The 19330-nt window shown below is 38.8% G+C and overlaps 2 protein-coding genes across 4 annotated transcripts in view; one reads left to right on the plus strand and one right to left on the minus strand.

The window, feature by feature from the left end:
• CCDC122 (coiled-coil domain containing 122) overlaps window positions 1–8136 on the minus strand; it is a 33038-nt gene extending 24902 nt beyond the window's left edge. The window contains exon 1 of one of the 3 annotated variants that reach the window (XM_061170999.1): window positions 7924–8136. The gene's annotated coding sequence lies outside the window, so the exon portion shown is untranslated. Of the gene's footprint in view, window positions 1–4370; window positions 4427–7923 lie in introns of those variants that run through there. The other 2 variants (XM_061170998.1, XM_061170997.1) reach the window with 2 other exon arrangements.
• A 48-nt stretch (window positions 8137–8184) lies between these two features.
• On the plus strand, window positions 8185–17127 carry LACC1 (laccase domain containing 1). The gene is made up of 7 exons (XM_061170825.1): window positions 8185–8653; window positions 9796–10400; window positions 11013–11191; window positions 12067–12232; window positions 15017–15242; window positions 16357–16517; window positions 16831–17127. The coding sequence occupies exons 2-6, from the start codon at window positions 9851–9853 to the stop codon at window positions 16514–16516; spliced, it is 1281 nt and encodes a 426-aa protein (XP_061026808.1). The 5' UTR covers window positions 8185–8653; window positions 9796–9850; the 3' UTR covers window position 16517; window positions 16831–17127.
• Window positions 17128–19330: the final 2203 nt, after the last annotated feature.

Genomic DNA, 19330 nt, shown 5'->3' on the forward strand with positions numbered 1-19330 from the left:
GTCCATTCCTATACAAAAGGAATCATACAATTTTGCATGATTAATAAAAGGAATGTAGTGTTCTTGCTTAACATTTGAACATATGCATTTTTCTTTTTAGATGACATCCTTTTAAAAACATCTTCTCCCTAAAACCACCTCGTTTCTCTGAAGTTCATGCCATCATGAGCTTCAGATGAGTAAAGTAAGAAAAAGTAAAAAGTAAAGTAAGCTTTACTCTTCCTTATTGTTATCAGTTGACTTCTAAATCTCTACCCTTCACTCCTAGATTATAGTATCTGACTCTGTGTCTCTATTACTACTTATTAAAATATTTCTTTGGAATTTCAACATCCACACAGGTGGTACTTATAATACCCTGACTTCTCAGTTCTTTGATGTTTTTCCTTATCCATCCTCCCCAGCCACCCACAGAGTATCACTACACCTCATCCATAATCTCAGATTCAAACACTTATTTTTCAGCTCATCCCTCCTAGTATTTTGACTGTAAGAGCTGTTCAACCACATTGACTCTTTTACCTTTTCATGGTCCCTTAGCCTTTCATGTACTCACGTCACTTACCCAGCTTAGATTCCTTTGCATTCAACCTCACTTTTTTTGTACTGCTCTCTCCCTGTCCTACTTCCCTGGAAAACTTCCAACCAGTTGCTTTGCTTACATACTAGTAGCTGAATACACCTCAAGAAAAGCACACACCTGTGCTGTGGTCTCACTTTAAATTCAAGACACTTTATGTCAAGTGGGCCCTTGATGCTAGGCCCCTAGGATTCTAAAGTTTCCAAGTTTCATGGATGATTATTTCACTCCTTCTTCTCTGTCTTCAAACCTCCCACATCTCTTTCCCCCTCCTCTTTCAGTTGATAACCCATCTTCCTATTTAACTGAGATAGTAGGAAAATATCAGAGAGGGTGGTAAATCACCCCATCTACCAGTCTTCCTGGACCTATACCTATATACTAGTCTATTCTTTTCTTGCAGTGAATAAAGTGTACTTGCTCTGACCTAGGGCCAATCCTCTACTTCTGTACCCCTTCCTCTCCTACTCAAGGACATTTCTCCTTCAAACGTCCCATCAATAGAATTTCCTCCTTTATTTGGTCAAACATATTATCCTGGACAGCCTATCGTATAATCATCAACAACAATAACCACTTTTGCTTGACACTTTAATCTCTTTCAGCTATTGACCCCTTTCTTTGCTCTCCTTTATAGCCAAGATCCTTGCTGTCTACTTCCTCTCCACCTATTCTTCTTGAACCCACCAGAATTAATCGTTTACAACTCTAAAGTTCTTATCAAGGTATCTATGACATCCACATTGCCACTTCAATGGCAAGTTTGGTCCTCATCTTCCTTAACATATCCATGTCATTTGACACATTTGATCATGCCCTCCTCCTTGAAACAACATACTTCTTGGTTTCCTTTGCTGGCTCCTCCTCACCTTTCTCATTTACATTAGAGTGCCCTAGCACTCAGTCCTCAGGCCTCTTCTTTTCTCTAAACTTACTCTGCAGGTAATGTCATCCAGTTCTATGGCTTTAAACTCCCCTTATAGGCTCACAACTCCCAAATTCATATCCCTAACCTGACATTCCTCTTGAGCTCCAGACTCATACACAATTTCCTACCTGATATTTCCACTTGAATTTCTTATAGGCATTTCAACTTACTATGTTCCAAACCGAACTCTTTATGTCTCTGTCCACTCCATCACTACCCCTAAACCTGCTCCTTCATGGTCTTCTCCATGTCAGTAAATTATAAGTTCATTTTTCTTATTCACACTCAAAACTCTAGAACATTAGCAGGGAGGTATCTAGAAGGGTATAGAGCCCAAGGCAATTTAATCAGCCTTGCCCAAGATAATCATAAATGAGAGCTCACTGTTGATGTTTCATAGACCCTTTGGGAAATCATTTGAGATATTCCCCAAGTATGTGGCCCAAGACTGCTGCCCCAATTGTTTTACCCAATAGACAAATCAGAATCTTGACTCTTTTCTTTCTCTTACATGCTGCATGCAATTCTTTTGGCAAAACTCACTGGTTCCACCTTTAAATTATATTGGAATCCAACCACTCCTTACCTCTTCCAAATACTTTCTTAGCTAAGAAGCCTTCCCTGATAATCCCTCTAAAACATGACCTTCATCCCCCATTTCCTTACCCTGCCTCATTTTTCTTAACAGCATTTATCACTTTTATCATTTTTCTTTTTTATTTCCTTTTACTAATGTAAGCTCCATGAGGGAAGAGAACTAGAACAGTGCCTGGAACATAACAGGTGTCTAACTACAGTCTATCTCCACTTCAATTGACCCTGTTCTACAGACAGAATAATGCTTCTGAAACACTGTTCTGATCACATCAAATAGCAACCAATCTTTCAACTCCACCTTAGATGCATCTTCTTTAAGAAGTTTTTCTTGATCTTTCTGGGTAGATATGATCTCTTGCTCTCTCTTTTTAGTACAATTGTTTCTATATCTCTATTATACCAAGATAGATAACAGTCTAGGTCTCAGGGTAAGATAGGGCTAATCTTGAATCTAGGTTGTGCCACTTACTAGTTTATTAGGTAAATTCTTTCCAACCTGAGCCTCAGATTCCTTGTCAATAATAGTACCTTCCTCATTAGATTTTTGTGAGGATGAAGTGAAATAATGAATATAAAGCATTTAGCAAATTCCTGCCACTCAACAATTTCTATTCCTACTGTTTACATTATTTTATACTATATTTCCCTATTAGACTATAAGCTCCAGGAAGTCTTACTCATTTTTGTATTCTTTAAAGTATTTGATGAAGAAACCAAAAAAAAAAATTAAGAAAATTAGATTTATATAGTAAAAAATAAAGTAACTGGTACTTCTTGATATCTATTTCTGAAGCAGCATAAATTGAAGAACTCTTGGGTGATATTTATTTAAACCAGCTATTCATGAAAGCATATCTGGTTTAAAATTGAGGAAGTTTTCATTTTTTCTGGATCTGTACTGTAGAATGGACAAAAAATTAAAATGAAAACAAACTACTGCCATCTACTGATAATTCATTACAATTGCATAAATCAATAAAAACAAGAGTAGAGACTAGACAGTATTAATTATTCTTTCATTCAAACCACGTATGTCGGTACATATTATATACAAAGCATTGTGGGAAATATAAATATGAATTAAGTGACTGATTTAAAAAAAACACCTTATAATACCTACAGTATTTGATAGTAAATATCCAAATATTACTTATAAAAAATCATTTAGGCAAAACACTCTCAACTAAAATAGTAGCTTTACAGAAAACAATGCAAAGGAAATACTATAAACCACCATGTTCTATATTAACTATAGCCAACATTTACTAATTACCATAAGTACTTTCACATAGATTATCTGTTTTATCCTTCAGAGCAATCCTATAAGCTAGGCATGATTTTTACCTGTATTTTGTAAATGAGGAAACTAAGACTTGGAGAAATAAGGAAATTCGCCAAAGGTCATACATCCAAGCAGGAAGGATGAAATTTGAAGCAATTAGGATGCAAATCAACATTTATTAGGTATTTAGTATGTACTAAAGCATTGTGATGAGCATGATTTTTGTGCACCATCTCATCTGAATTCAAGAGGCGAGTGCCTGTAATTGGCCCTTGGGAGGAGATTTTAAAAAGGCCATGGTTTGAGTTTTTGGAAACTCATCGTCTGGTACCTCCCTTCAAGTTAATGAGCAAAATAAAGCAAGGCTGTCAAACTCCCCTAGGGTTTTGAGAGCTTCTGGCTTAAAAGAATCAAGATGAGGCAACTGTCCATGTGCACCCATGTCACATAAGCACCATTTTTCATCCTGAATGGAAAAAGCTGCTATGTGGACCTGCCAGGCAGTTTAAGTAGTTAAGTTTATAATTACCTCCTACCCCCTTTAGAACATACATTTTATTAGAAAACAAGGAAAGAAAAATCACGTAGTTAATTTTCACATAAGTGTGAAATTGCTTTTGTTTTTTGTTTTCCAAGTGGGAGGCGGAGTTTAATATCTGAAGCTGATGTTTAACTGGGGAAGCTAAAAAAAACTGACCTGGGGAAGAGAGAAAAGTTTTCCTGGAATTGAGAGTTTAAAATTATGTCTATATTTGTCATAAGCATGATGGAATCAGTTCTGGATGGTTCAATTCCAACAATAAATTAAAGAGGAATCATGGGGAAAATGTAACAAACTGCACAAATGAGTAAGAATCAATAATACATACTTCAGGTAAAAGAGAGGACAAGTCTTTTCAACCACATGTTTTCAAGAGAAGTTACATCATCAGAGTCATCCAAAAAGAATAAATTAATTGAATCATTAAAAATGTATTGCATACCTATTATATACCAGAGTCTTAGAATCTGCTGAAACTAGGGACTTTTCTCTTCCCTGGCTAGGTAATGAGATTCAAGTTTCAGGATGCTGAAAATAGAAAGAAACCAGAGGATTGGTACTGTTCCTCAACTTTCTTTCAAAGACAATTTAGAGAACATTCAGATATTACTCATTGATAGCTTTAAGCCAAAGGTGGGATTTCTCTGAATGTACAGATAGTACTGGACTACAAAAACATCTCGTTTTGGGGTGTAGACATACAAGGATTGGTCTGCAGCTCAAATCTAAGTTTTAAGGGATGCCCAGGCAACTGTTTGAAAAAGAAATTATAGGTCTTTGGTGAAATCCAGTCATAACCTCCCTGCTTGTCTCATTCAGGACAGTAAGGGGAAAAGTCTTTTATTTTTACTCTGTAAACAAGTAAACATGATTTCTAAACCAAAAGGAGCTCATAGCAGGTTGAATTGTGGTCCCCCAGACAGATGTCTGTGTCCTCACCCCCAGAAACTGTGACTATGAGGTTATTTGGAAAAAGGATGTTTGCAGGTGTAATTAAGTTAAAGACCTCGAGACGAGATCATCCTGGATTTAGGGTGGGCCCTAAATTCAGTGACAGGTGAGAGGCTGAGCATGCAAACAAACAGTGACTAGGCCATATATAAAAACAGGACTCTGACCCACAACCTGCAGCAACCAACCCAGGAAACCATCCATCATCTACAGTAACCAGCTAGCCTGCCATCTATAAGTCAGACTCGTAGGAAGTCAGACCACTATCTCTAATAACAATTCAGGAGCCAAACATTAACCCCCGTAACAAATGGCCCCCAAATGGCCAGTGCTTGATTAATAAATAACAGCTTCCCTAGTTTTTGTCCCTACTTCCAACTTAGGACCAACCAGAGAAAGCCAAATATGCACCCCTAACCAATCACATAGGATGCGCAACTTCTAGTGAGCCCACCTACAGCTTCCCCAGGCCAACAGCCTGCAATCAGGGCATACCTGAAGATTTCCCTTTTTTCCACTATAAGCTTTCCCACCCCTCTGCCTGCCTTTGAGTCTCTGCCAAAACACAAGTAATGTGGCTGACTCCCTTGTTCTAGCAAGCTCTGAATAAATAGCCTTGGCTTACTCTATGATTGGCCTTTTCTTTATTTCCACTCAGGTGTCTTTATGTGAGAAAGGTACAGGGAGATTTGAGACTCAGGACATACAGGAAAGTAGACCATGTGAGGATAGAGGCATAGAGCCCCAAGTCATGCACCCCAACGCAAGGAACACCTAGAGCCAACAGAAGCTGGAAGAGGCAAGGAAAGCTTTGAAGGGAGCACGGTCCTGACACACCTTGATAATTCCCACATCACGCTGAATGCGCATGCTGAATGCTAAAGGGTTAGAAAGCTACCCTCCAGTGAGTCTGCCCACTTCCGCTCCTGCCAGTGGAAGTGTACATCTGACAATGTCACTTGTGTTTGTTCCTGAACCTGTTTATGCCAGTTGTACTTGTCACTGTGCTTTCATAATTTAATTAAATATTACGTAAGCCAATGAAATAGTGTGGAAATAAAGTTTGTTGTTTCTTTAAAAGCTATGTTTAATATTTTGGAAAGACCCAATTAAGGTGAGTTGTTTGCATGTGTGAGATAACTATAACTGATTATAACGAAGAAATCTGCACTCAGCTTCACAAGGGCCTCTAGGTTATTTTCCTCTGAAAGGAACGGAATCTTGGGAAAGCTTAGCTGATGGTTGAGAAGTGTAGTTTATGGAAGAGATATGATGCAGAACTCTAATCAGGAGGCCATGTGCAAAGAAAAGGCCTTGGACTTTCTCAACAGATTGGCAAACAAGCATATAGTTGTTTTAGGTTAAAAAATGTTTAAGGTATTGTGGTATACTTTTTCATAACTCTCTGGTTTAACTGACTTTCCTTCGAAACAGTTTTATTTAGATATAATTTATATACTACCATGGTCATCTTTATGAGGTATACAATTTAATGTTTAATTGACTTTCTCAACGTACTGCTTCATTACGGATACAGAGTGCATCTATGAGAGAGCTTCTCCTATACAAACAAAAAGCTAAAAGAAACAGTTAATTCTGCTTAGCGAGGGGATGGGGATTCAAGGTGATGTTTGAGCTTGAAGGGTCTTGAACAAGTAACAGCTAAAAAAAGCATATAAAAGAAACAGTTAATTCTGCTTAGCGAGGGGATGGGGATTCAAGGTGATGTTTGAGCTTGAAGGGTCTTGAACAAGTAACAGCTAAAAAAAGCATATAAGAAGAGTGTTCTAAGCAGAAGGGGTGGCTTATGCAAAGGATTAAATCATATGGTGTTCCAAGGAACAGCCTTTAGTTTGAGTGGCTTGGGAATAGGGAAGTTGTTTTTTCAAATCTAATTATGCATCTGAATCATCTGTAGAGATTAAAACGAAACAAAAAGCAAAGCAAAACAGGCCAAGACTTGACTCCCCGAGTTTCTGATTCAAATGTATATCTGGAGGTGGTGGAGGGGGGAGCTCCCTGGATGTATATTTTTTAAAGTTCTGCTTGTAGTTCTGCGGTGTAGCCAGGATTGAGAGCCACTGGAGTGGGGGGAATGGGGGTGACGTAAGAGACTGCTAGGAGATGAGGCCACAGCCCAGTACCAGACGGTGAAAGGAAATGGTATATAAATACAATACAACGGCAAACTTTCTCTTCCCTGACAGCTTCCCTATTCTGAAATATTTCTTTTTTAACTTTTTTTTACTGTTACCGTTGCATGACAGAAAATGAATTACCCCCGTTGTCTATAAAAACAGAGAGAAATGTTTTCACCCAGCTTTGTAACTAAAGACCTCTATTTTGCTCACAGTAATATTTCACATAAAGCAAGCTCAGGGCAGAGGGGATCAGGTGCACCACATAGCACTCAGTGCTCTTAATAAATGTCCAACAAAAATGATGAAAGTACAATTTTTGACAGAAACCTCTGCCAGATAACTGAACAGTGGGTTCCTACTCTGGGTTGGTGACGCCATAGAATAGCAGCACCTGCCCACTTCAGGTGCTCCTCTAAACTCCCAGATGGCTGAGGTTCTTCCTCTCGGGGACAGGTTCTTCAGCACTTATCGTCGGAGCGACCGTCAGAAGAAAGGGACCCCCTCCTTCCGTCATAACCAGTTCCCCAGGAAGCATCCTTTCTCCTACTCTCTGAAGGCTGGAGATATTTCCCCTTGGCCAGAGCGTCTGCCTACCGTATATGTAGGAGCTGTTCAATATTTTTAAATAAATGAATGTTATGCTCTTTCAGGGCAGAGAAAGGATGCTAATTTACTTCTTTATCAGTAGAAAATTAGAATTTTCTACTCCTGGCGCGTATTTTTCAAAGGGCACCTAGGACCTCCGTTTATCCACACACGTGCAGGAGCTGTAAAATTCAGTCAGCAAGTTAGGCAGGATCAGCAAAAAGGCAAAGGAGGGGTTCAGCCAACTTGCTTCTGCAAACAAATAAAGCAAAACCGTTAAAAAAAAAAAAAAAAAGTCTACCTCAGGAGGCACGTTACCTGAACTTGGATGGGACAGAGTGCCAAGTGCTAACGCAGTGAGGGTCGCAGGCCTGGGCTCTGGGGAGGAAACCGAGGGTCCCGACCGCGCTGCCGGGCCGGCGACTCGTTGCGGCCAGGCTGGGAGCGCGGACGCCGGGAAAGGGCTTCACCGCCCCCGGGCGGGGGAAGGCGGTCTTCGACCCGAGGCCGCTCGGCCGCGCGCCCAGTCGGGAGGTCCGCCCCGCTCCCTCGCGCCCCGCCCACCCCCGCCCAGCCACCGGCCCGCGGACCCGCCTGGCTCCGGTCACTCGGTCGGTCCGCCGCTCTGGTTCCCGTTCCTCCTCCTGGCGCCGGGCGGTGGGTGCGGGCTGGCGCACTCCCGACCCGGAACTGCTGACGGTTCCCCGCGGTCGGGCGCGTCCGACCCGAGGGTCGCTCCCCAGATCGCTCCCGCCTCCCCGCACCCGGCCCGGCCTCCGCGGCTGTCGGGGGGCTGCCGGGCGGGGGCTCCGTCCGTCCGCGGTCAGGTGGGTGAGGCGGGACGGGCGCCGCCCGCCCAGCGCCCGGGCACAGGCTCGCGGCCTCCCGGTCTCGTTCAGGCTGAGGACTGGAGGCGACAGACGCCTCAGAGCTCGCCGCCCACCGAGTGTGCAGCCGAAGGCGACGCGCGACGGGCGAGGACGGAGAACGGCGTCGGGTGTGCGTCTGGCCGTCGGAAAATCTCGAAGGGGCGGGAGGAGTCCGGCAGGTGAGGATCGGCGCCCCACGGGGCCAAGCGCGGACCGGGCGGGTGGCAGAGGCGTCGTGGGGCTTTTCACGGTCCAGAGGGAGGGGGTTAGGAGTGGCGGCAGGAGAAAACCATCCGGGGCAAAGGGGGTCACCGAAGAGGTCACCGAAGAGAGACCGGCAGCCTGGGGTGGGGGAGGGCAGGGGCTGGGGTGAGAAGATCTGTGCGCGGGGAGTGAAGAGGAGGGCAGGTGGGACGCACACCTGATCCAAATTGCCGTTGCTTATGAGATAATTGCCATACCTGAGTCCTACGTGAATCCTGGAGTCATCCCTGCTTTTATCTCCTTAAAAACGCATTAAAAAAAAATTGAAGTATAGTTGATTTACAATATTAGTTTCAGGTGTACAACATAGTGAGTCAATATTTTTATAGGTTATATGCCGTTTAAAGTTATTATCAAATATTGGCTATATTCTCTGTGCCGTACAATATATATCCTTGTAGCTTATTTCTTTTATACACAGTAGTTTATACCTCTTAATCCCCGACCCCTATCTTGCCCCTCCCTCCTTCTCTGTCCACGCTGTTAACCACTAGTTTGTCCTCTGTATCTGTGAGTCTGCTTCTGAAAAACAACAGTAACAAAATGCAATTTTTCTGAAGGAAAAAAAAACAATTAAGAATTTAAAATTTTTTAATTTTTAGGTGCAGCTCCATTTAACCTATTGAACTCGAGACCCAGGTATTTCATATGAAGGGATATACCAATAAGTTGACACCCTGTGATTAAAAAACAGGACTTTGTCTAAGTCAACAAGTAATTCCCTGCTTAAAATTTGCTACCTGCACCATTGTAAAGCAATTATACTCCAATAAAGATATTTAAAAAAAATTTGCTACCTGAAAACAAAACAAAAACTATTGTTCTGCTGGAAAGATGTAAAGTACTTTCACAAAATGAATTAAGAGATGGCTTTGCTTTTCATTGTCCTGGTTCTGACAAATAGTGGACTAGCTTTTCTGGGAGGAGTCTAGATTCACTATTTTGGTTACATTTTTAAGTCAATGCAATTCTTTTTACCCATCCACAAGTTTCTGTTGTAACTATAAGGAGATTGATATAACTTTGTATTCTTACTTATGCTAATTTTTCTTTACAGGTGACTTTGGGGGGCACAAAAACCTTCTTTGAAGAACCTTGTATAGTGTTGAAGGATGGCAGAAGCAGTGTTGATAGATCTCTTTGGCTTGAAATTAAACTCTCAGAAAAACTGTCATCAGACATTACTAAAGACATTGAATGCTGTCCGATACCACCATGGTGCCAAGGCCAAGTTCCTTTGCATAATGTGTTGCAGTAACATCAGCTGTGACCATGATAATTGTGAATTAGAAACAAGCAATGGATTATCTGCTTTCCTGAGAGAATTTGAGACTGTTAGCAATCCCAGCATGGCTGCCTCATTGTATACCATTAAACAAAAAATTGATGAAAAAAATTTGAGCAGCATTAAGGTAATTGTGCCTGTGCACCGGAAGACATTAATGAAGGCTTTTATTGGTCAACTCTTCACTGATGTTTACAATTTTGAGTTTGAAGATTTACAGATGACTTTGAAGGGAGGTCTTTTGAAACAGCCTACTGAAATAAACATAATCACAGCTCAAGAACTAGAAGCAATCCAGAATGAAATAGAAACATATTTGAGAAGTTTGCCAGCACTGAAAGGAGAATTAACCATTATCACATCTCCTTTGATCCCAGGTGCGTTAAACACTATCTGTTGTTTTTACTGGATGTGAAAAACCAGTCTTTCTTTACAGGTTGTTCACCTCTTTTTGCTTCTTTCTTTTGTAGACTGTTGTGAATTTATGTGTTCATTAGCATCAGTTACAACATGGGAGTGTCATGCATGGCCTTGTAGTGTCAGGGGTGTCAAGGGATAGCCACCCTAACTAAATAAATTCTCTTTATGCAAATTCAGCTTTAAGACAAATCCTCCAGCCTTCCTTTTAAATGAGATTTATGACCGTAAGCATTTCCTGCTTAGAAATTCTGAAACCTTAACTCATTGGTGCTTTCACAGAAGAATGAAGTTTACTGTGAGCTCTATGAGCTACATGCTATTGGGATAGCAAAGACAAATGGAACAAAAGATACCCTTTGAAGAGCAATAATCCCACAGAGAAGGTAAAACAAACTCAAAGCATTATGTCGTAAGAATAGATGGAGGTATAAAGAGCTGTAGAAATTAGAAGGCAGATAAACTAATGCAGGATGAGGTGATTAGGGAAAGTCTTAATGAGAGACTGGGTTTGTAATGCTTATAGTTTTTTGTGTGTCATGTTTTTAATCTTCATTGTTTATCTTCAACAGATATTTTCATACATGGATTTACTACAAGAACAGGTGGGATATCTTACATACCAACTCTTAGCTCATTCAATCTCTTCAGTAGTTCCAAACGGAGAGATCCCAAGGCTGTTGTTCAAGAAAATCTGCATAGGCTGGGGAATGCTGCAGGATTTAATGTGAAGAAATTTTACCAAATAAAGGTACAATTTTGTTTCCTATTTTGGAAGATGTAAAGTATATTATTTATTTATTTATTCATTCATTCATTCATTCATTTACTTATTTATGGCTGCGTTGGGTCTTTGTTGCTGCGCGTGGGCTTTCTCTAGCTGCAACGAGCAGGGGCTACTGTTCCTTGCGGTGCGCGGGCTTCTCATTGTGGTGGCTTCTCTTGTTGTGGAGCACAGGCTGTAGGCGTTCAGGCTTCTGTAGTTGTGGTGCGCAGGCTCAGTAGTTGTGGCTTGCAGGCTCTAGAACGCAGGCTCAGTAGTTGTGGCTCATGGGCTTAGTTGCTCCGCGGCATGTGGGATCTTCCCAGACCAGGGATCAAACCCGTGTCTCCTGCATTGGCAGGTGGATTCCTAACCACTGCGCCACCAGGGAAGTCCCGAGAAAAGCCGTTATTAATCAACACTAGGAGGAACTAGGGTACAACTGATGAGATAATTGTTTCTTACAGAATTCTAGCGTTACTTGACTCCAGGGAAAGTAAAAATATCATTGATTTGGAAATTTAATTTCTTTCAGTAAATTAGTACTTTGTGGAAAGTACTGCAGTTAGAGATTTACCCATCTCTACTGGGAGGTATTCATGATGGATGGACTATTTTGAATTTTTTAAAATGTTTGTTAAACGTAGAAGTCTGCTTTCCTTTGAGGAAAATATGCAGAGATTATCATATCATAAAGTTAAGTAAGTAAATTTGTTATTCTATCATATATGGACCTGATATATTTAATGAATGCTTGTAACCTTAAACTGGTTATATAATTTTGTACAAGATGCGTACTTTCAGAAAAGCTTATGGTATGAGAAACTCTTCAAAACATTTTTTTCTCACATCTTTGGTATTAGACTGATCATGCCAATGATGTCTGGATTATGGGAAGGAAGGAGCCTGAATCTTACGATGGAATCACCACAAATCAAAGAGGAGTCACAATAGCGGCTCCTGGTGCTGACTGTATACCGATAGTTTTTGCCGATCCTGTCAAAAAAGCATGTGGGGTTGCTCACTCTGGTAAGTGTACTTAATTAAGCATCTAGGATTTTACCAATTTTTTTGGTACAGGAAAAGTTATAATTTCTTTCTGATGGACATTACAAATAGTTAATTACTACCCATGGTGATAAGTGTAAAGATAGGGGAGAGCTAGCAGACTCTTAGGACAGGAGCAGATAAAAGGAGTCCCTAAGTCAAATTATACGAATCAGAGTATAATTCCCAAAGAAAGCAGTACTTAGGCTGATTCTTGGGGGATTTGTAGGATTTGGCTAGGTGCCAGTGTTTCTCAGTAGGGGTGCTATTAACATTTGGGGCAAGATAGTCTTACACTGCAGACCAAGTTTACTTGGCTTTTGAAATTCTTCATGACAGTAGCACTCGGAGTTGTAATAACCAAAAAAAAAAAAAAAAAAAAAGCCTCCATGCTTTTCAAAACACTCCCAGGGAGTTGTACTGCCTCTAGTTGAGAACCCCTGGAGTCCAGGTAATAGGGAATAGGAAGTTGAGACATGTCGGGTCGCAGAAGGTGTTTATGAAAATGCAGCAGCATGCGTAAAGGTGTGGAGGTAAGAAAAAGCAAGATATGTTTGGAAAACCGCATTTAGTTTAATATGCTGTAGTCTAGTGGCTTTATTCTCTAAAGATAAGAACAAAGAATTTTTAGGTGCTGTGTTGTGTTAAAGTTATGGAATTTTGTTTTCTGGTGATTTTTAAAAAAATACTGTTTAGACTATCCAGTGGTTATGAGTCTATGTAAAATGAAGAATGATCTTTTAGATTTTCTTCTGCTTGTAAATCAACGAATACGTTGCGTTTTAGACTATAGATAAATAAGAAAGTGGTGCATTTTTCTTTTGATCTAGCTAAAGTAATGAATGACTAGAAGACAGTAACATTGTCAAAAGTTACTTAAAATTTGAGTCTTAGTTCCTGGATATAAAACGGGAATATTATTTGCTACTTCCTGGGTTTTGAAACATTAAATTCAAAAATATCAAAGATAAAAGAAACAGTCTTGAAAAGGAACAAAGTTAGATGTCTCACACGTCTCGATTTCAAAACTTATTATAAAGCTACAGTAATCAAAACAGTATGTATGGTGCTGGTATAAAGACAGATGTATAGAGCAATGGAATAGAATAGACATCCCAGAAATAAACCCTTGCATATATGGTCAAATGATTTTTCACAAGGTACCTAGACTGTACAATGGGGAAAGGACAGTTTCTTTAACAAATGGTACTGGGAAAACTGGATAGTCATATGCAAAAAAATAATGTTAGACCCTTATCTTATGTCATATTTAAAAATTAACTCAAAATGGATCAAAGATCTAAATGTAAGAGCTAAAACTCTAAAACTCATAGAAGAAAGTGTAATTGTAAATCCTTGTGATCTTGGATTAAGCAATGGTTTCTTAGATATGATGCCAAAAGCACAAGCAACAGAAGTAAAAATAGATAAATGGATTTTGTCAAAAGTAAAAACTTCTGTGTATCAAAGGACACAGTAAACAAAGTGAAAAGTCAATCCAACAGATTGAGAGTAAATATTTGCAATTCATGTATCTACTAAGGAGTTAATATTCAGAATATATAAAGAACACCTACAGTTCAAGAACAACAACAAAACCCAACTTGATTGGAAAATGGGTAAAGGACTTCAATAGAACATTCTCCAAAGATGATATGCAAATGTCCAACAAGCATGTGAAAAGATGCCCAACGTCGCTAATAATTTGGGAAAAGCAAATCAAAACCACAGGATATCACCTCACACCCATTTGGATGGCTAATATTATAAAAGAAAGTGTTGGTGAAGAGAAATGGAAACCATAATGCACTATTGGTGGGAGTATAAAATGTTGCAGCTCCTATGGAAAACAGTATGATGGTTCCTCAAAAATTTTTAAATAGAATTATCATATTACCCAGCAATTCCACTTCTGAATATATATCCAACAGAATTGAAAGCAGGATGTTGACAGGATATTTGCACACCCATACTCATAGCAGAATTATTCACAATAGCTAAGAGGTGAAAGTAACCCAAGTGTCCAACCACAATTGAATGGATAAGCAAAATTCATACAATGGAATATTATTCAGCCTTAAAAAGGAAGGAAATCCTGACCCATGCTACAACATTGAATGACTCTTGAGGATATTATGCTAAGTGAAATAAGCCAGTCACAAAAAGGCAAATACTATATGATTCCACTTATAGGAGGTACCTAGCGTAGTCAAATTCATAGGAACAGAAAGAAGACGGGTGGTTGTCAGAGACTGGGGAAGGTGGAAAGGCCAAGTTCTTGTTTAATGGGCATAGAGTTTTAGTTTGCAAAATGAAAAAGTTCTGGAGATTGGTTGCACAACAATGTGAATAGACTTAACATTACTGAAGAGTACACTTGTAAACAGTTAAAATGGTAAATTTTATGCTATGTGTTTTTTCCCACAATTTTTAAAAGTGCATAAAAAGTGAAGGAGAGGGAGAAGACTAAGAAGATATAATTCCAGTGGAAACTGAAAGTATAGAACATTTTAGAAAGGAAGTAGAAGGGACCTCCCATTAAATGTCTCTTCTGTGTCAGGTGCTTTGTATAATATACCTCATTTAAAAACCAGTATTTTAATTAGTTAGTTGATTATTTGGCTTAATTAATTAATTTTGTGATTCATTTACTATTTCTGGACTTTGAAAAATACATAAACTGCTCATTTTTAACTTAGATATAAATTATGATGAAATTTTCTTATGTTTTAACTTTGCTTATCTCTTTTTCTTCTTATTTACCAGGTTGGAGAGGTACTTTGCTAGGTGTTGCTATGGCTACAGTGAATGCTATGATAGCAGAATACGGCTGTAGTTTGGAAGACATTATTGTTGTACTGGGGCCTTCAGTAGGACCTTGCTGTTTTACTCTTCCAAGGGAATCAGCAAAGGCATTTTATAATCTTGATCCCAGATGTGTACGGCTCTTTGGCTCACCAAATCCCTATGTTGACATCCGTAAAGCCACGAGGTATGTTTGATTTCAGTCCAGAACTGCAAGTTTGATTATGGCTTATTGCTTCTAAAATGAAGATAATTTTAGAAAACAATTAGTAACGCCAAGAAAATTCAGGTGGCAGGTATTTAAGTAGCTGATATATACACTTACACAAAAACTAATTTTAAGTATGAAATCTTTTCTCATTTAAGTTTGAATAACAGCAGTCTTCTGATCTGGTATCTCTTATTGATTTAAAAGTGAAGGAAGAAACAGTTGGCATTTAGTTTTAAGAGATCTACTTAAACTTCATATATAAAAGTTGGCACTTTTTATAGAAAAGAATGGCACTTCACAGACATTCCTCAGCTAAATTCTCCTAAATATAATAAACTATCAGGAAACTGATATTTTTAAATTATTCTTATTCTCTAATTAACTGGAGGAATATATTTTTCAGCAAAAATACTAGATAGTATAAACATATAGATACTTTCAAGTTTTTTATGTTCCCTTGCATTTTTGAATTTATGAAATTTTGCTATTAATAGATAATAAAAATTATTTGTCATTTCTACAAAGGAAAATTGATGTCTGATTTGAATAGTGTTTCTTTTCCAGTCAGCAAAACCTTACCCAGATTCTGCCTCATTTAGTACCTAAGTAGAAAGGATTGAAATTGATTCTTAAATGTGACCTGTGAAATAAGTGTCACTAATTTATAGTCATATTTCATACCATAAAGTGTTTAAGGAGAAGCAAGTTTTCTGTGAAAACTCTGGTTAATAGAAGGAAAGGAGGCGGGAGAGCCAGATGACTACAAAGCATGCTCTGTCTGAATCAATTGAATCTTGTCTTCAAGATTCTTCTTAAATAAGTACTTGATTTTGCTTATAGAATCCTGTACCCAGATCATGTCTGCAGGACAATATGGAGGTTATACAGTTCACATATGAACTTAGGTGATTAATGGTGGTGAAATCTACCATTTCCTGACTTGTCACTGTTCTGTAACTGAATAACAATTTGCATTGTTCCAAGCAGATCTTTCCCAGAATTCTTTTACACTAATAACCATACTTTTTCCATATTGCTTTGGCTGTTGGTAAAACAAACTTTCTGTCTTTTGAAAAATCTTTATCCTAAGGATTCTTCTAGAACAGGGAGGAATTCTACCACAGAATATTCAGGACCAGAACCAAGATCTCAACCTCTGTACTTCCTGTCATCCTGACAAGTTTTTCTCCCATGTCCGAGATGGCCTTAACTTTGGTACACAGATTGGCTTCATATCAATTAGAGAATGAGGTATAGTAGCTTCTCTCTCCCTGCTCCCCCTCCCTTCTCCTCCCTCTTTCCACCTTCTCCTCCCCTCATTTTAAAAAATAATTAATTATATTTAACTTTACTCCTTTATTCCTATAGGAAGAATTAATTATCTACTTTTTAGTGAAGCAATAGTAGTAGAACAGTTAATTTTCTGTGACATACTCTAATATAAAGAGCAGCTACTTCTTTTCTTAGTTAATGAAGAATATATCATAAATATATATAAAAGTATAAAAATAAAATAGGGGCTTCCCTGGTGGCGCAGTGGTTGAGAATCTGCCTGCCAATGCAGGGGACACGGGTTCGAGCCCTGGTCTGGGAAGATCCCACATGCCGCGGAGCAACTGGGCCCGTGTGCCACAACTACTGAGCCTGCGCGTCTGGAGCCTGTGCTCTGCAACAAGAGAGGCCGCGACAGTGAGAAACCCGCGCGCTGCGATGAAGAGTGGCCCCCGCTTGCCGCAACTAGAGAAAACCCTCGCACAGAAACGAAGACCCAAAACAGCCAAAAATAAAATAACTAAATAAATAAATTAAAAAAAAATAATAATAATAATAAAATAATTTTTTCATTAAAAAATCATGTATCTATGCCATTTAACTCTCCTATGTACTTGACATCTGTATATTTCTTTTTTGACATCTGTATATTTTCTTTTTTTTGGACATCCGTATATTTTCTATCATAACATCTTTATATCTTTCTTTTTTAAATTCTTTTGATTTTTGAGAAGAAATCTTTACATAAAAGTTCTAAATTCTATAATAATAATACACACACAGACCAGACTGGTTTTACAACCAAATTTCCAGCTGATTATCTATAGTAGGAGTTGGTCAGTTTTCTTTAAAGGGCTAGATAGTACATATTTTAGGCTTTGTGCAACATGTAGTCTCTGCTCAGCTATTCAACTCTGCTTTTGTAGAGCAAAAGCAGACAGGAGCAGAAATGAATGAGTATGTCTTTGCTTCAGTAAAACTTTATTTACAAAATAAATATTTGGTCCACAGGGTATAGTTTGCTGACACTTGAGCTACAATCATAGAGCAAGATTGAGCGTAATTTCATTAAATTAGTATTTCTTAGAGATGGATTTTTTTTTTTAGTTATACAAAAAATATTTTGTGACAGTGACTTGGCACTGACCCTTTAGCATATACCTGATTTTCTTTAAGGTTACTTTTAATTGAATTAATATTGTTTTTAGGCTTTACAATGTCTTTAACTCTTTAATATACAAAAGGCTTTGATAGATTTAGTGATTCTTACATTGATATTTTAATAGCACTACTAATGGCCTCCTCATATTTGATTTCTATGTATTTTTACAGATACTTGACTGGATTTTTGCATAACTATTTCCTGCTTCCTTCCAAACCAACTGTAAGAGAGAAATTTAGCTGTTTGATATACTTAAAACAAAAAGGATTATAATGAATAATTCATCTTTCAGATATATTTTCATTATTATCCAATGCCAAATGATTTCATTGATTCTAACAATAACTGACACAAAATCAAGATGATGTATTGGGTTGGCCAAAAGGTTTGCTCAGTTAATGAATACATTGTTCAATAATGTTCTTGGTGAAAATGAAAAATGTGTCTCTTATTTTTACTTAAACCCAAATGAACTTTTTGGCCAACCCAATAGTTTATATGTTACACAGATAAGGATTATTCTTAAAGTTTGTACTCTGTATTTGTTACATAAATCAGGAATAGGTCTATTCAGTTTAGTATTTATTGGGTAGCCTCTATTTGTCAAGTATTGTGTGAATCATAGGTGAAATCAAGATGAGTAATACTTTTTCCCTTTGAGTCTAATGCAGTGGAAGAGAGAAACACTTCTAACACTTCAATTTTAATAGCTGAAGAGTACAGGAGAAGGGAGGATTAATTCTATGTGGAAGGCAGACTAGAGAAGGTATTACAGAGAAAATGACTTACCACGTGCGCCCGAAAGATGTATAGGCTTTTGACAAATAAAGAACAACCATAACAGGTAGAGGGAATACCGTAAACTAGGGCATGAAACTGTACATGTATAACGTGTTCTGGAAAGAGAAGGGTGTGGGCAGGAGTTACTGGAAAAACAGGTTAGAAACAGACTAGTTTGGGTCTCGAATGCCATGTCAGAGAGTTTGGAGTTTATTTTCCAGGCAAAGAGTAGGCATAGAAAGTAGGAGAGTGTTTTTATGTCCTTGGCATTATATTTAACAGGATGGATTTAACTTGTGAGAGACTAAAGCAGAGAGATTAGTTAAGAGGCAGTCACGATACTTTTAAAAAGAAATAATGAAACCTGAATGCAGTGGAAATTAAAACAGAGGCAAGAGTAGATGAATTAGTGAGACATTTCAGAGATGGAATCTGCAGATCCTGTTCCTAGATCATGGAGGTAAGAGGTGAGGAAGAGTGGAGAAGTCCCTGATGCCGCCACAGTCTCTGCTTGGCTGACTACCTAGAGTGGCAGCAAAGATGGGGAGGAGGTTTGGGGCAAGGGGGAGGGATAATGAGATTGACACACAGACTGAAGTACATCCAGATGGAAATATGTGGTCAACAATTAGAAATAGAGACCAGGAACCTGGGAGGGAGTCACGAAAAAGACAGCAATTTGGGAGTTGGCTATGCAGAGGCAATGCCGGAGTCTGCTGGAATAGGCTGGATCATCTCCGTAGAAACATAGAGTGAGAAAAAAGGAGGTCCAAGGATGAAACCTCATGCAACACTTGCATTTGGAGAGCTAGAAGCTGAACCAGTCAAAAAGATTAATCCTAGAAGAAAA

This window comes from Eubalaena glacialis, chromosome 16 (genome assembly GCF_028564815.1).
Source record: "Eubalaena glacialis isolate mEubGla1 chromosome 16, mEubGla1.1.hap2.+ XY, whole genome shotgun sequence".
NCBI classification, from domain to species: domain Eukaryota; kingdom Metazoa; phylum Chordata; class Mammalia; order Artiodactyla; family Balaenidae; genus Eubalaena; species Eubalaena glacialis.

Excerpts from the sequence above, each read along its gene's own strand:
- LACC1 (XM_061170825.1), top strand. The coding sequence starts at position 9,851 with ATGGCAGAAGCAGTGTTGATAGATCTCTTTGGCTTGAAATTAAACTCT. Across the intron at positions 12,233-15,016 it reads ATGTGGGGTTGCTCACTCTG|GTTGGAGAGGTACTTTGCTA; the intron begins GTAAGTGTACTT and ends CTTATTTACCAG. Across the intron at positions 15,243-16,356 it reads GACATCCGTAAAGCCACGAG|GATTCTTCTAGAACAGGGAG; the intron begins GTATGTTTGATT and ends CTTTATCCTAAG.